This window comes from Strix uralensis, chromosome 4, assembly GCF_047716275.1.
Source record: "Strix uralensis isolate ZFMK-TIS-50842 chromosome 4, bStrUra1, whole genome shotgun sequence".
Classification (NCBI taxonomy): Eukaryota; Metazoa; Chordata; class Aves; order Strigiformes; family Strigidae; genus Strix; species Strix uralensis.
The window spans coordinates 90,563,976-90,581,123 of NC_133975.1; the positions used below are offsets into that span (position 1 = coordinate 90,563,976).

Genomic DNA, 17,148 nt, shown 5'->3' on the forward strand with positions numbered 1-17,148 from the left:
GTGTCACACAAAACAAGTACAAGCCTCCCAGTTAATCAAATACCAACAAAACGTCTCATGTCATATTAATGATACTTGGATCAGAGCCAGGAGGAGTAAGTTTGAAAGCCAAGATCCCTCCGCTTTCCTCATTATCTTAATTACTGTGCTACGCTGAAGTTGCTAGAAACACGGACATCAAAAGATGACCTCCCGTATGCTGTCACAAAAAGAGGTCTTTAATGACGTCTGTAGCTAAAACAATGAGGAAGCCAGGAGAGCCCCACAGCACATACCGGACCCAAAGCCTGTCCATAGGTTCCATACAAGCTCACATTCAGGCTGCAGGCTCTGCTCAGCTGCACAACCCATCCTTCAACCAACGGTCCACAGGAATGATGTGCATGTGAACTCACTCTGGTTATGTCCACGCTTTCTCCAGGAAGATGCACTGTCTCTCTTTGGGTGCTTTTACGCTAGGAACCAAACACACAGGGCCGTGCGGCGGGGCAAAACTGGTAACCCGCAACCAGGGCTGAATGTAGGAACACCTCTTCCAGTAGCTGTGTGGGCACACGTTAAGCTTAAACCAATGACCAAACTGTATTTCAATTACAGCTGAGTTCAGCTAATCACAATCTTTTAAACTTCTGCAGATCTCACAGGAAACAGATTTCTTTACATAGCGTAAAGAAGAATTTTAGGCAATATTCCAACTTGGTAAACATGTTCTTTCATTTTTTAACGTAAAGGTACAAGATCCATATACTGGAAGAACTTACCCACTTCCTTGATTAAATAAGTCAAATATTTTGAGCAAAAAACAGCCCTCAAGATGCTAGGAACAAAATACTGCAATAACAGTAACAATAACATTCTCAAGCCATAAAAACACTAAACCAAACTTGCAGCCTCAATTTGCATTTCCCAGAGCAAGCCCTAACTTTAACATATTGTAATAACATTGTATTAAATCTTGGGGGTTTATTCTTTGGCTTTTGGAGGGATGAGTGAGAGATACCGGGCACTTTATACAACACACTTTCCAGTACTGAATACATACAAATGGCTGGCTTAACCAGAAGGATGACTTCATATAATTACCTAGCATTATTCCAATTTTGTATTCAAGAGATATAGGAACTTTCTAAGGGAAAACAATCTAACAAAAAACAAAATCCAGAACACACCACCACCACACACAGATCTCTAGATAAGTTGGAGTAGGGGGGAAGGAAACAAACAACAATCTTAGACTTTGAACTTCTGCATAGGCAGAATCTGTTTGGGTTTTTTTGTTATACCTTTACAATAAAATTTAAGTTCCAGAAAGGTAAAAGCAGTAGAAGTCAACCACATTACCAGTTTCTTTCAGAGTCTTAAATGGATGAACAGGTATTTTGGTGAATGGCTCACACAGCTACATTGTAAAATGTTCATCTCCCGCCTACCCCTTGAACACTTCTCACTTATTCCAAAGATCAGGTCTCAGGTGCTAGAAAATAAAATTTGTTATAGTTCAAGACTATAAATCTGTTCTTTCTACCATAAGAAGTTTCCAAGACATTCTTTTAACAATCCCAGATCCTAAGACCTTCTCACAATTCACAGAAATGCCATGGCCAAATTTTTAGCATTACTTGCAAACTGGATTTAGTATTTTATATCAAGAATATTTATGTCATTTCCTTTTGGACATGATCTGAAAAAAGACATTAATTTTTCATAATACAAGACTCCAGAAATATAAAGCCAGCTAAAATTTCTGCAGCAGGTATGTCCTACTGTATATTACATACTTTTGGCAAAAACTAGTATGTTAGTAGTATGTTAGTGATATAGAGAGAGCATAACAAAGAAGATGGGAGTAAATATAAAATTTAGCCTTAACTAAACTCCTTCTGACCAGTCAAGTGTCAGCTGGACAGAAAGACGACATATCCCCCATAATAGGCCACAGAAGTGTATTACAATGGCTTGAGAATCCTCCACATTAATAAGGAACATGCATTTGTCTTCACTGTGACCAGAAAATAAATTAGAGTGCAAGACTGTTCTCTATAAAAATTACTCTAGAGTTCTACCCGATTTCAAAGTAGATGAAGATTTTCTTTTTCTAGAATACTATCCCAGAGGGCAAGAAAACTGACACAAAACCCCTCACTTTTACAGCTCATCCTTAAGTTCATGAGCAGCTTTGAAAAGAAACCCACCCTTCAGAATAAGGCTGCTTTTGTGATCCAAAATGATCAGTCCTGGGGAGGCCAGACTGGTGCAATCGTACAGTCATACTGGTAATCAAAGTTGTGCCTCAAATTGTTCACAAACAGCTGAAATCAAGACAGGCAGCCAGGTTGAGACTACAGATGTTTATGAAATGTTAGCTGGGCATTTCACTCAGTTCTGAGGCAGAATTAACAGCCTCATGTACCGACCTTATGATTTAATTGCCTGCTATAATACTCTGATGGTTTAGCAGTTCAAGATATCATCATTGTTAACACACTGATATAGCGATTCAATTTCACTCCTGACCTGGATTTACTGCATTGCTCATTCTTATTTAGTACTTCAGGCTGTAGCTATAAGTAAGCAAGACTTGCTTGCCTCTTTTTTTAGTCCATTAGGACCAAATAAGAACCACCTTCTTTTTCAGCTTTCGAACTGTACTGATAGCTACAAGACCAAAAGATTTATTTAAAAACAATTGGCTGCATCTCTATGTTAATGTATTTGCCCCTCAAAATGAAAAATACATACTCATAATTTTACATGTCTCTAGTATAAAAACAGTGACAAATGTCTGCCACTTCAGCCAGGTAATAAGATATGCTTTCACTCACAAAACAGAATTCTCACTCCTACAGTTCAAAACCCTATTGCTAGAATAAAACATATTCACCAGGAATTAATAATGATTTATCTTCTGACAGAGGCTTCCCACTGACCCTTCACCCTGAAATGTCTTTACATTTGGATGATGCAGGTTACTTACAGTTACTGTGCCAAGGCAAACAGTAAAACTACTGTTGCCCCATCCTATGTGCAAACACCCTCAGGGAAAACCAGATGGTTATTGAGTCACTTCACAACATTACTGTATTAACGAGATTCACTGATAAGAGGTTTCCCACACTTAAGTTACAAGAACCTTTCTTCTGGAATCCGCCAGGCACTTGGCGGCTATTTATGCTGCCATTAACAGCATATGCTGTGCACACATACAACACTTAGTGACAGAATGATTTGCAAGGCATGGAGTAGGCTAGAGAAAAGGGATGCTGAGCTGTCAAAGTAACATCTCATTATATCATATGAAAATAGTGAAGAGGAAAGAATAGGGCAGAGGAAGAAGTGGAATAAAAACAATTTAAATAGCTTTCATGCTGTTTCTAGGAGACCACGTAACATAGATCCTGAATGGAAGATGCCCGTTGCTAGTAGCAAGCATACAGCAGCAGCAATGCAGAAGGGCTGGGGGGGGGTGAAAGAGGAAAAAAGGGGTACACACAGACAGTGGTTGAGTATTATTCCCATTTCAGGTTGCTGATTTCCCCCAGGGAACAAAAGTAAATAAAGCATGAGGAACCCAATATAACCACTGCAGAATTTAAACAAAGAAGAATCTCAGCTTTTACCAAAGCAATTATGATAATAAATTAAACAGAAACACACCATTGGAACTTGGATAGATGTGAAAGCATTTCACAGCTCTAGCAGAAATACTAAGGTAGACTTTGCGCACAGGACTGAGCTGACACTCTAGGTCATTTCTTTTGCAGAAACAAGAACTGTTTTAGCCAACAGAAGAGTATGGCTGCACGGAATCTGTGCCTTAAAGAGAGACAGATGATACCGAAATGCTGCTCTTCAGCCTCAGGCCATTTACAGAAGTAGCTCAGGAAATGTTTTTACAGACGAGAGGACACACCAGGTACATAAAGTCCCCGCTCCAAAGAACAGACAGCCTCATTGCTAATTTCTTTCTCTGCTTTTTAAGAAACCTGCCTCCCTATTTGAAGTTGTCTGACAAGCCCAATCACCTTTTGTCTGACAAGTCCAATCACCTTTTTGAGAACTCAAAAAAAGCCTGGCAAGTTATATATCAGGCAAAGTTTTGTATTATTTATACATTATGATCACATTTTCTATTTCAATTTTCAAGTACCTTCTACCTCTAGGAGACTAAAAAGTTAACAATTTTATTTATAAATGAGGACAGTGAAAAAGCAGAACAGTCATTTCTGTTTCATACACAAAGAATACTATGGTTCAAGGAAGGCCAAACTACTTGACTGGGGCCACAGAGTAAGTCAACAGTAGAGCTAGGAATAGATGAGAGTTGTCCCAGTTCCCAGTCTTTTGCTTTAGACCTTGCTTTTTTTGCAAGACCACATAACTGCAGAGGTGAACCCAGGCTGAGAACATAGCCAACTGGCCATTAGACAAAAAAAGCAGATCATTTAAAGAGCTCCTCTGTATAAGGATTTGACTGTTGGACCTCACGAGGTAGCACACTGAAATAAGTGATTTCACTTTGGAAAGCAGGAGATTGATTAGCAGGTATCATAGCTTTGCACTGACAGCTTCAGAGAACTTCCAAGATATGTAGTCCACCAGACAAACATACACATGTATGTATGCAGTAGATGAAGGTTACACACGTGTAGTATGTAGTGTGCCATGGGCAACTTTACATAGTATAAAGTTACTTTATACCAGAAAAAGCAGCAGTTTTTAGTACAGAGCTTAACACCAAAAGGAAATGGAATTGCTGCACCATTTTCCAAGGTGATTTCTTTGCCGTTATTTGGATACAGGCAGTGCGGAGACAGACATACTAAACATTACTTGCAACAAGAAGATGCAAAACATGGTGCAGCTCAAGTTTGCAGCAGTTAAATCTTGGTATGGCAATCGCTGCAGCAAACATTTGGCCCAACAGAAAAACTTTGTCTCTGATGGAAACTGTCCTCTGTAAAGAACACTTTCAGCAAACTAATTGGAAAAGTGCCACCCATTCATCAAAACTGGATCTGTTTATAGGAATATAGCTTTTCAAAGTTATACACCTATATCATGGACTTGAACTGAATGTCTCATCTCAGATGAGATGCCTAAACAGGTTCTTCTGGCATCTACTGGCTTCAATAATTTCTTCTAAGAGAATACTCCAATAGGAAGTTAGAAGTCTAATTAATTTCAGAAATTTCAAATGCATGGTAGTACCTCAATTGAAACACAACAGTAATTTGGGGGGTTTTTTTTGAGGTAGATCTGTACAAATAATATGTCTAAGTAAAATACTTGTATCCAAAGCCAATCCTTTTGTGGATATACTCAATGAGTATATCCACAAAACTCCCAGACAGTTTGGATCAGAGATTCCCAAACTGTGGATAAGGAGTCCTAAAGCTTCCTGCAACAGTATGCAATATACTTTTATCTTGCAGAAGATATAAAACAGCAAAAAAGGCTATATGCCTCCACAGAGACAGATTATAAGGCTCACACAAGATACTATGTTCTAAATTGGTGCAAATCATCTGATTTACAGTAACTATCCGTGCACTCTTTACCCACAGCAAGCGTAAAACAATTTGAATTAGGAACACCACAGTTATTTGGAAAGTAAATTTCCCAAGATTTGTTATATACTGCAGAGCTGCTAAGACCCATTGCTTTTAATAAAGCTTTACTCCACAAGGCCCAATTTGTCTGCAACAAAGAAGGAACATCTCTGCTAGGTCTGAAAACTGCAGGAGAGATAGCAGACGGTTCAGACACAAGACTCAGGCTTATTGCCAAATTGATCGTGGTAGGTTGGCTGATAAAATCTTAATGCTTAATACTTAAATACCATGGAAGAAAGAACTGGTTTGTAAACTCCCAAGAGGGGAGTTAACCAATGACAGAGCTTTTCAGTCAGACCGCACCACCTTGCACTAAGCTTTAGCATACTCAGTACTAGTTAGCAGTGTAGGGCCAAAAGAAACTACAGCCATACCCCAGTATCTACCAAGGATGCACTCCCAAAATGTGTAACATTTAGCAGTTTGACAGAGGATACCTACTTTTCCCATAAGAATTAGTGTAATAAACAGATGATATATGCAGGGACTTCAGAAAGACTTTAAATACACCGAGATAGTACATATGAGGTAGAGCATCACAGAATAGTTGAGGTTGGGAGGGACCTCTGGAGATCATCTAGCCCAACCCCCTGCTCAAACAGGGTCCCTTAGAACAGGCTACCCAGGACCATGTTCAGACTAGATATAAGGAAGAAATTTTTTACAATGAGGGTGGTGAAACACTAGTGGAACGGGTTGCCCAGAGACGTGGTAGATACACCATCCCTGGAAACATTCAAGGTTGGAAAGGACTCTTGAGTAACCTGATCTAGTTGAAGATGTCCCTGCTCATTGCAGGAGGGTTGGACTAGATGACCTTTAAAGGCCCCTTCCAACTCAAACTGTTCTAATGACTCTACATTTAGATGGCTTTTGAATATCTCCAAGGTGGGAGAGTCCACAATCTCTCATGGCCAGCCATTCCAGTGCTTGGTCACCCTCACAGTGAAAAAGTGTTCCCTTATGTTCAGTTGTGTTTCAGTGTGTCCACTGCCTCCTATCCTGTTGCTGGGCACCACTGAAAAGAGGCTGGCTCCATGTTCTCTACACCCTTCCCTCAGGCATTTGTACATACTGATTAAGATCCCCCAGTCCTTCTCCTCTCCAGGCTGGACAGTCCCAGTTCTCTCAGCCTGCCCTCACAGGAGAGATGCACCAGTCCTTTAATCATCTTCATGGCCCTTTGCTGGACTCTTTCCAGTATCTCCATGTCTCTTATATTAGGGAGCCCAGAACTGGACACTGTACTCCAGGTGTGGCCTCACCAGTGCTGAATAAAGGGGAAGGATCACCCCCCTCAACCTACTGACAACAGGATGGAGAAGGTGGTCAGGGTCACCGATTCATCAAACAGAAGAAATCAGGATCTGAGTTGTCCAACAAAGGAGATGTTGGCATTTCGTAATGGATCACATCACAAAAGATTTAATCACCATCAGATTTCATTGCTATCACTTTCCTTGAGTAATTTAATGGAAAAGGACAGAAAAGTGAGGTGATGATAGCAATAATAGTGCACTGTATTAAATGATCAGCAACAGAATTCTGAAGTGCTGGGTTAAGAAGCAACAGATACAGCAAGGCATTGCTGTACTTTGGTAACCGAGTCTAGCTCTCTCACTACGATCAGAGTGCCACTTAACGGCAAACATTTGAGATCACATACAATCTATCTAGAAGTAGCTCAGTGCTCAAACATGTGGCAACACAGATCAGCCGTGCTGAACGTCTTGCAAAGAGGAAAGCTTTTCATACTATTTAAAACAGACTCGGTCCTTTCCAGAGCTCGTTGCCCTTCACTGTAGGGTGATGGTAAATCTGCCCTACACACAGCCTTCTCTGTGAAGTGTGAAGCACATTAGCCTGAGCAGCACTCCAAATGCTAATTACCACTGCTCCCCCACACTTGCCGTTTCACTGGGGGGGGGGGGGAAGTACATTAACCAGATCGAAGAGAAAGGAAAGATGAAGGGGGAATAAGAAAAATTAAAAAATAAAAATGTGAATTGGGCAGATGGACCGTGAAGTCAAGAGGTACAAGATCATTAGGGTATAAACAGCCTTCCTGAGGCAGAAAGCAAGGAAAGCTTCCCTTGGAATATCACAGAGTAGCTGAGGGGAAAGGCGTTAATAGGTTTAAATGCTCTCTGTTGTTTGGCGGGGTGCGTGCAAGAAATGTTTTGTGATCTGGGCTTCGCGCAGCCCGCCGGAGCGCGGGGAGGGGAGCGGGCCGGCCCCGGCGGGAATGGCGGCGGCCCCGCTGGGCCCGCGGCGCCATGGCCGGGCCTGCAGCGCCCCCCGGCGGCCGCGGCCCGCCCAGCGCCGCCCGCCGCCCCCCCGGGCCCCGCGCTGCCCCCTCACCCCCCGGGCCCCGCCTTGGCCTCGCCGGCGGCGGGTTTGCTTTCTCCACGTCGCTGCAGGAGGGGGCACAGTGCATCGACGCCAGTGATGATGACGCATCTTCCTTACAGAATAAAAAGCCCTTTTCGATATCTAATATCGCTTACAGGATCTTGTATCAGCTGTGCTTTTTCCGTTGACTTAGATAGTTTAAAAAGTTAACTTTGACAGCAGATAACATAAACGGATTCAGGTTACACACAGATACCAGCCCCTGCCTTGGGTATCTTTCAGGAATCTCCTGGTTAACCTCCTTTTCAGACCACAAAACTTTCTCTTGTCTCAAATACTGACAGACTGCCACACTACACCCGAAACCAGCGTTTGTGGTTCTATACCCCTTGTTACCCACACATACACCTCTTCAATTTAGTTACATACATGATGGACTTGTAAAATTGTCCCTTTATTTGTAGAAGGCCATACTGCAACACTGTTCAGAAACATTTTACTGTCCCCTTCAGGGGCTGTCATAAGTATTTTACTGGAATATTTATATAGCACAGTGCTTCCAACACCCCTCCTTTCAGGAGGGAAGTAAATACACAGTACAAGCTAGAAAACAAAGTCACTATGATGCAATCTGGTGAAATAATGGATCATGCTAGAAAGACACTGACTCTGGAGAGCTTTCCATCCCTTATGCGCTCATTATCAGAAGGCAAGCAGACAGAGTCTCCAATTCATAGATCCCAGGAAACAAGAGCACAGTAGTCATGACAACACGGTTTATTTATTTATTGCAAAGCACTTGATTTAACTAGGAAACCAGAAATCAGCAGCAGAGAAACAACAAGAAGATAGTACTGAATGGCATTTAATAGTAAAAGAACTTCAGAGATCTATTGGTTTCATGGGGTATTTGTAATCAGTCCTGCAACTACATGATCTTTACAGTAATTCTGGTTGGTCTATGTTGGTAGACAGCAGCTTCTAAGGAAGACTCCTGTTACTTAGCTCCACTAATACACAAAGCCACATAATCCCGATGTCTCTTTCAGGAGCAGTTTTTCCCACTTCTTCTCCCAAGCAGTCTCTAGTTTCAGTTGTGCTCTCAATACCCCTCCTATTTTGCTACTCTTAATGTCATTGTAAATTTTAAAAGTACATGCTGAGCTCAGACTTTAAAAGAACTCACAGTATCTACTGTACCACTGCTTAAGAAAATCAGCTCAACTGTTACGGCTTTTTCCCCACACCAGCAAAGTAGGCATATCCAGAGCACATACTTCTCCCAGACCACACAACGAGCCACAGAAGTGGAATATTAATACTGACATTTTTCATCATCATTCAAACCAGCAGGCCTGCAGGCAGAAGCAAACACTTTCAATTACAAGAACTTGGTTTGCAAAAATAGTCACATTAAAAAACCCCCTTCTGATTACACAATTCAAAGACACTCCAAAATCCAAGACTGTTCCTAGTAAACTGATGAGATAAGATGATCTCCAGTGTTTTACATTCCAGAATATGGTCTCCAGGCTCATGCAACCATCAGCTCAGGCTAGTGACCAGAATTCTTACTCCAACAATGCATTGTCGTTACATGCTGACAGGACATTACTTACAAAAAGGGGGGAGGAGGAAAAAACAACCCCACAAGATTATATCCTCTGTGTATATATATATTAATTACAATATCTTCCACATTTATTTCCTTCTGGCTTTGATAGGAGTTGCAAATGGAAACCTGCCTTTCACTTACCTCTATGCACTGCGATTGCCAGCACAGACTATATGAAATGGCAGAACAAAAGATTACAACTTAATGAGAAAACTATAACAGAAGGCCCAACAAGAAGAGATGGAGCAGCAAACTCCATCTACTTGGTTCATATTCCCATACAGTATAAATGCTGCATCAGCATCTTACTCTTAAAGGGAAAATATAAAACACATTTATGTTTCCCAGAGACATGTCATAGCATTTTAACAGTAAGTTGCTAATAAGAATCTCAGCATTCTCTGGGTTAAGCTGTCCACAATGATTATGAGTGACTGTTTTAAAAGTCACTGAACTGGAGACAAAGCTCAAAATGTATCCTCACTTACAGCAATGTTAGCAGCTTCTATTGAAAAGAAAGCAACACTTACTTTGTTGCATATATACAATGTCTGCAACATTTACACAGTGGGAAAAGTCCATTCCCTGTACAAATCCAGGGCATGTCATTGCAAACAAGGTTTTTAATTAAAATTGGCGTTTTTGAGCCTCCTACTGACTGACAGCATCTCACTGCCTCCTCCTCAGATGGCTAAACCGGCTTCCAAGAGAGACAGTGGAAATAAACAAAATCACTAGAATACCTAACTTTGACAAGTCTCTGCTGGGGACAATTTCAATAACAGGATGCTGCAGAGAGAGATAAGGAGAGAATAGATGACTGCTTAGGAAGTCTTCCCTAATGAAGGCTCAAAACATCACAAACAAGACAGTAGAGGAGGCATTTTATTCCTAAACCTGGATTTATTCCTAATCCCAGGATGATCAAGCAGGGCAATTTTAATCAGAAACCATATTGTTAAAGAGCATGCAGAACAATGTCTGCACCTCAGTGGGTGCAGCTTTCTTTGACTGCAAAGGTAGGCTTAGAGGCTGGCTAGACCTCTGGCTGGGAGGTTGGCTAAGCTGTCAGCGTTGACAAAGCTTTATCCCTCACAGAAAACGGGCAGACATAGGCTCTCAAGTCAGATAGATAGATAGCTAAAGAAGACTTTCTTGGTCAGAACATTTTCCCCAATTTAATGCAAAGAGTTTATACTGACTACTAGTACTGTACCTTCAGGAGGCTCTTCCCGCAGATGAGGAGGCAATTCTTCACTTGCTGTCTCAGTTTCATCTTCCACCATCTGTGTTTCTAAGCTAGGTCCCTGCAGAACAGAACAGCAAGAGGAGGTAAATTGAAGAAAGTTCAGAGAGGAACCACAGAAATAATTGCCGGATTAGATAATATGCCAGACAGCAAGGACACAAGGAGCTCACTTTATCTGATGAGGAAGAAAGCTGCTGGGACATTTGTTTGCAGTCGAATTACTTACATGAGGGAGGAAGGAAAAAAAAAACCCGAGGGTAAAAATAAGACTCTTCAAGCTAGCAAGCAAAGTTACAAGGGTCTGAGCAGACTGAAAACCAGGAACTGAACGGTGAAGCACAGTTTCTAAATCACTATTTCTAAAACACAGAATGCAATAATAAATTCAAATCTCCATTTATCAAGGGTGGCAGCAGATTTGCCATCGCTTGGAATTTTCAGGAAAAAAAAATTCCAATCTTTGATTTGTCTTACCAAGACTAGATTCTGAAATGTCTGTGGCCTGTTCAATACAGAAGGAGATCAACACGGGTTATACTAATGGTCCGACACCTTATTTTTCAAAGGAAGACAAAGCAAGCTGGTTTACAACCTTCTAACACATCCAGGTCCACGGACCATGTCGTTTTCCCACACGTGCCCCTATACATGCATTTGTGCCTGCATGTGTAACATGCTAAACTAACCACTCCTGAAAAACTACCCGACTGCCCTCCAAGTTTTACATTTTCACTTTCCAGCCTTCACGATCTCGGAATGAGCCTGCAAGGTTGCTGCTGGAAGGATGCGAGCAATTAGCACATTTGTAGACTTAGAGAGTATTCACTTGTATTTAAGGCTGCTGAACCCACTTTGCACACACACAATATTTTCATGATTTGTGGAGCTATAAAAGTGTAGTTGCTTTTTCAGTTTCAATCTATAGAAGAAAAAAAAAAATACCACTGTGCTCCCTCCCCCTCCTTTTTTTTTAAAGTAATGGCAGAGTAAACACTAGGCATAGCTACAGAGCTCCTTAAAAAAAAAAAAACAAACCCATTTTCTTCTTTTGTAATGCTAGTACAGTCAAGAGTGGAATCAGAAACTTAGCAGTCATGAGGAAACAAAGCACTTGAAACAGGAATGAGTTTGTAGTCTGAACTATCTGAAAACATGTATTAAATATGCAGCTGTAAGGTTACAGAAGCCAGCTTAAACACTGGTTCATCAACAGCTTGCAAGATTTTATTATTTGAACTCAGGAAGAAGAAGGGCTCACAGCATTAAACCTGCAGTATTTATTTTTCCTACTTTCCAAACCCTGTGACTGCAAGGTTACCCTCAACAGCATTGCATAGCTTCTCTGTTTCTTTATTTTGCACATTATAAAGACCAACACACTTTTAAAATTTCTTCCTTTGCACGAGTAACTTACATTTTCATCCATTCCCCATTTTTTCAACAAAATGAACATGAAAACAAGAAGTACCATCACACTGTTTTCAAGAGTGTGATAGCAAGGAAAAACAAACCACACAGGTGAACTGTGCAAGTCTATTGTGTTAGTGTCCCCGTCACAACCTTGATTTCTGCCATTCATGACTATACAAGCTCTACCTAAGCTATTTACCTATTTCTCATCATTTAAAAACACCTGGTATCGATACTGCTCAGCTTTGGTCAATGAACAGTTCAAACACTAAGTCATGCCTTGTAGTAGCCATCATGGAAAGGAGAAAAAAATATTTTTACCACAGGGCACAGATGAGAAAGTAGTAAGTTGCCTGACTTAGTCCAATTTAAAAAATCAAACCCAGGAGTCAGTTTTGAACACTGAGGTCTAACCATCTCCTCACTTCACCTAAATAATGTGATCTAGATTTTAAGAATGTGTAAACAATTCTGGACAGGAACAACAAATTGACTAAGTTTCTACATCAAGGACAGGCAATATGTTTACATATATTTTCTTCCTACCCATTAAAGCTACAGAGAGAGAAAGGAGAAGACAAGGCTACATTAAGTATACCAGATCAGAACATTTATTTTCATGTAAGATGTAGACATGTAGGACATGAGATACCAATATTTGTCTTGCAAACATTCTGAACCACAACTATAAAAACTCCTCAATCAGAAGTGGTCTCAAATCCAAACCCTTTGCCCGTACTTTCCAGTATGCAACACCAAAATTACTTTAAAAACACCAAAAAAAAGTAACATAACCCTCCTGCACAAGGCAAAGCTTAAGTCCTTACTAACTATACGCTGCCCAAGGAGACAATCCGGCTTCCAGGGAGTAAGAAAAAGCTAGTAAGAAAAACATTATCTTTCCTTCTTCAAAATAGTCAGTAGTCTCACTTTGCTACTATGAGATAAAACCGCTCAATGGCTTCTCCCAAAAACAGTCCATGATAGTGATGCTCCTTCGGGTTAGTGTTGCAATCTACATAACTACAAAGAGGATACAAAATGCTATCCTTTTTCCTTATGCATGAACTCAGTGTTCACTAGCAATACAACTCTCCAGCATGGTGGTTACCATTGACAATACTTACTCTGAAATAAAGGTTTATTTTAGTTGAAGGTCAACCTTAGCCCTAAGCTAGTATTAACAAGTCCGGTTGTGAGGAAAACAGAGCCCACTACAGATCACCATGAAGTCTGTGGCTGATGTTTGCCACCACCTACTTCCCTCCAGTTCAAAACTTTAACGCTTGCTACTGGAATTCCACAGAAGAAAAATACACAATTCAAGATTACTACTTCTACAGAACATTCTTAATATCTAACAGAAATGGCCAGAATTTTTGAAATTTTTTTTCACTACTCAAAAACAATCAGAACACTGCATATTTTGAATGGTATTTGATATGCATTTCCTGTATTTTTTGGAGAATCTTCCCAAAAAACTGATTTACAATTTTTTAAATTTCAAAATTTAATGTTAAAAATTGAAAACACAGCGTAGACTGAAGCATGACTTGACATGTAATCCCAAACTTAACTTTTCCAAGAATTGTTTTGCATGAAACCTTGAAATCTTGAGATTTCCTAGTTTGTCAAATGAAGTTAGAAATGTTTTCTATAGAATAATGCAAGTTCTTATCTCATTGATAATACAGGGAGCTTCTAGGAGAAGCAGTCTCGTAAACACCTGTGTTTATCAGACTTCAGCATAGCAGTTTACTCATTGAGACCAGTGAATAAGTGTACACAGTGTTGGTACTGAATTTCACTAACTAATTAAAATGTAAAACAGCTAACAGTATATGAGATCCTAGGTTCTTGAATCCGTATCTAGAATTAATACTTAAGGCTGAAACACTGGCAGGTGTTACTAACAACATTACAACGTCTTTACAATGGCTTTGTATCTTATGTTAGCACATCCACTGCTGTTTTAGTTTTATCTGCTGAGTTCAATTCACCAGGTCTATCGCAAGCTTGATAATCGATACTTAAGATATCTGCAGTTCTGGCAGTAATCTACAGCAATCAAACATTCCAGGAAATTGTCTTCTAAGAAGATTTGTAACTAAGTTATAAAGTTGTGGGTCTCAACTTTTTTTTTTTTCTTTACACTATTATTTCAGGAATGAGGCATCAGTTAAGTTTTTTGATTCTTGAGGATCCTTGACAGACGAACTGGGGAATGGGATGCACACAACTGTGTAAGTTATTGGCTTGCAGATAAGCAGCCATGCGGTATCCAGCAATTCTATAATAATCCTCTTGAGCTGCAGCCATGGCAGAAGTAACACACACAGATGTTGCTTTTGCTTTGATGCTCCCTCTAGGAGCATCTAGGATGCAGGAAGATGGATCAACAGTTCAGAAACATCAGGAGATTATTAAATGTACAATATTCTTTCAATTATTTAGGGTTTTTATAGCCTTTTTAATTGAGAGTGTGGTTCCATTCCTCACTAGAGCCACTGGAGAAGCAGAGATTTAAGCAGGTACAGGAACAGTTAGGTTATGGCGCGGAGCCTAGAACACGTAACTAAGAAAAACCTCTTGGCTCTCCAGATGCAGTCCCTGCTCTCACAAAGCAAGCACATCATACAATTCCTTTCAGCAATTGATGAGTTTCTGACTATAACCACTATTTAGTGGTAATTTTTATATGTCATATTTTAAAACAAGATCTAAGCTGATGAGAAACAACCCAACTCAGGCAGAGGCAACACCCACCCTTTCAAACTGAAGTTATGGATGTGGCAATTTCAACACAGCTCACTCTGACCCTCCCAACAGTTTTGATGAACTACAAGGAAGCTGAAAAGCTTTGTATAAACACAGCAAATTATAAAGATCAAGAGAAAAAACCTACAGGGATTCTCACAGAAACTGCCCGAGGAACATATTATCCCATGTCCTGATCATACTGTATGTCTACTGACCTTACAGTGCAGTTTAACTCAAATAGTATGGGCTGCTGTGACCCAGTAAATTAGAGTTTGTTTGCTGTCTTATACTGTATTTCATAGAAGGCTATGTATTTATGGACAGAGAGGACTGCCAGTACTGAACTAAACAAGCGTGACAAATCACCTACAAGCATTTCAGACTACACCTCATGCTTTTCCATGCGATACAATGCTTTTGAGAATAATTCTGACCAGAACTTCAGTGATATGCTCGTATTTTCAGTATATTTAAAGACTGTATATTTTACAATTGCTGTGATACATTTATGCATGACAGAAAGAAGGTTCCTATCCAGTGAGGGTCAGTATTTTCCACAAGGTACCGAGTTATGTTTATGACACTGAAACAAAGAGCTGCATTTATTGCATTTGTATTAACAAATTATTTCAGCATGGTCAATCATAAAAACAGCCTTTACTATCTCAGTCTCAGCAGAGTATTAAGTATTCAAAAAACTCACACAGTGTAGGAGCAATCCCAACACTAGGCAACCATTATCGGCCTATTTTGTACATAAGTTAACAGCAACACGAGACTGTCACTGCAAATGCCCCAACAGGTAAGTCAACACTGGAAATAGCTAAGCTTTCTAAAAGTCCCTACAGACCATCTTGAAACAACCAAAAAACCCTACTCTTCACAACCACCATCACTCTACTTTTGTACTTAAGACTATATACTGTAATTAAAGTAATGCTAAACTGAAGTAGAGTTTGTCAATTGACTGTTCACTGAACCAGGATTAGGCTAATGAATAGCAAAAAATAAAACCCCAAAGCAAAGGCCAACAATAGCGACAAGGCAGAGGGAAGGGAATCAAAAAAAGAACACATCCTGTGAAAAATTATTACTGAAATGGAATGATTTTGGGGCAAATAACTTCAAGTTTCCTTCAGTTTATGACTACTAATAGGAAGACACTTCACTGCTGTTCCCAACCAAGGAGAGCACATATCTTACAATTCTGTTCCTTACTGCCATTCCTACTCAACGCTTAGAAACATAGTATTCTTAAAAAAATCCCACACAAGCAAAACCAAAAGAAAACCCACATTAATACTCTTCTCCATTATACTGAATGCTATCAGCAATCATTTTCTGCTTGCAGAACCGAAGCTGGAGGAATATAAAGCCCACAGTCATGACTTCAGCAGCAGTTTAGTGTCTTGGTTCTGACACTACCCTTTGGAAGCTATTCTAAAATCAGGTGCTTTAGCTACTACTTTCCCTTTGCATTTTCAAGTGAAAAAGGTATTTATTTCCTGACCTAGACCTTCGTATTTCCATTCTTGCTCCTGAGCACTTTACTCCAGTTTTTTCCTTTCTGACGTTCATCTTCGCATTCATTTCCATTCTGGACTCGAGCCTAGAAACTCACTTCTTTCACTGTTCAGAACTGCCTCATTCCTCATAAAGCCTCTCCTTAAGAGCCCACAAGGTCAGACCTACTTCATTCTATGCAAATCTACAACTGCCAGCCTAAATCACATGTCCTCTGTCTGGCCCAACACTGACTGTCAGACCTGGTATTCTATGTAGGCACAATTCCAATAAATCAATTTAGCAGAAGAAAATGAGTGGCAGCACAGGCTTCACCCCTTGACATCTGTGGTTTCACTTGTAAGCTTTCCCAGCACTGGTTCAACAAATTTTTTTATATAGCATCAAATACATCTCAACTGATAATTACAAAGGGTAGATGCACCCCTAAGGAACTACAATACTCAGCGGGTCTGTGGGAAGAAAGAAGTGAACTAATCCCCAAGCACAGGACAGTTTGTTAAGTGTTCTGGGAAACTACAATCATATTTTTTAAGTATCTTGGTGAAAGCATTGACTATTTTTGTATTATGTTTAAAGAATGCCTATTGCATGCCCACAAGACTAAAAACCACACAATTCCCTGC

The 17,148-nt window shown here is 40.1% G+C and overlaps 1 protein-coding gene across 3 annotated transcripts in view; it reads right to left on the reverse strand.

Moving 5' to 3' along the window:
* Window positions 1–17,148, reverse strand: part of LOC141943117 (transmembrane protein 263-like) — a 242,063-nt gene that overhangs the window by 178,423 nt on the left and 46,492 nt on the right. For all 3 annotated transcript variants that reach the window (XM_074867787.1, XM_074867788.1, XM_074867789.1), the window contains one exon: window positions 10,796–10,886. In XM_074867787.1, the coding sequence (XP_074723888.1) occupies window positions 10,796–10,886 (91 nt within the window). The remainder of the gene's footprint in view (window positions 1–10,795; window positions 10,887–17,148) is intronic.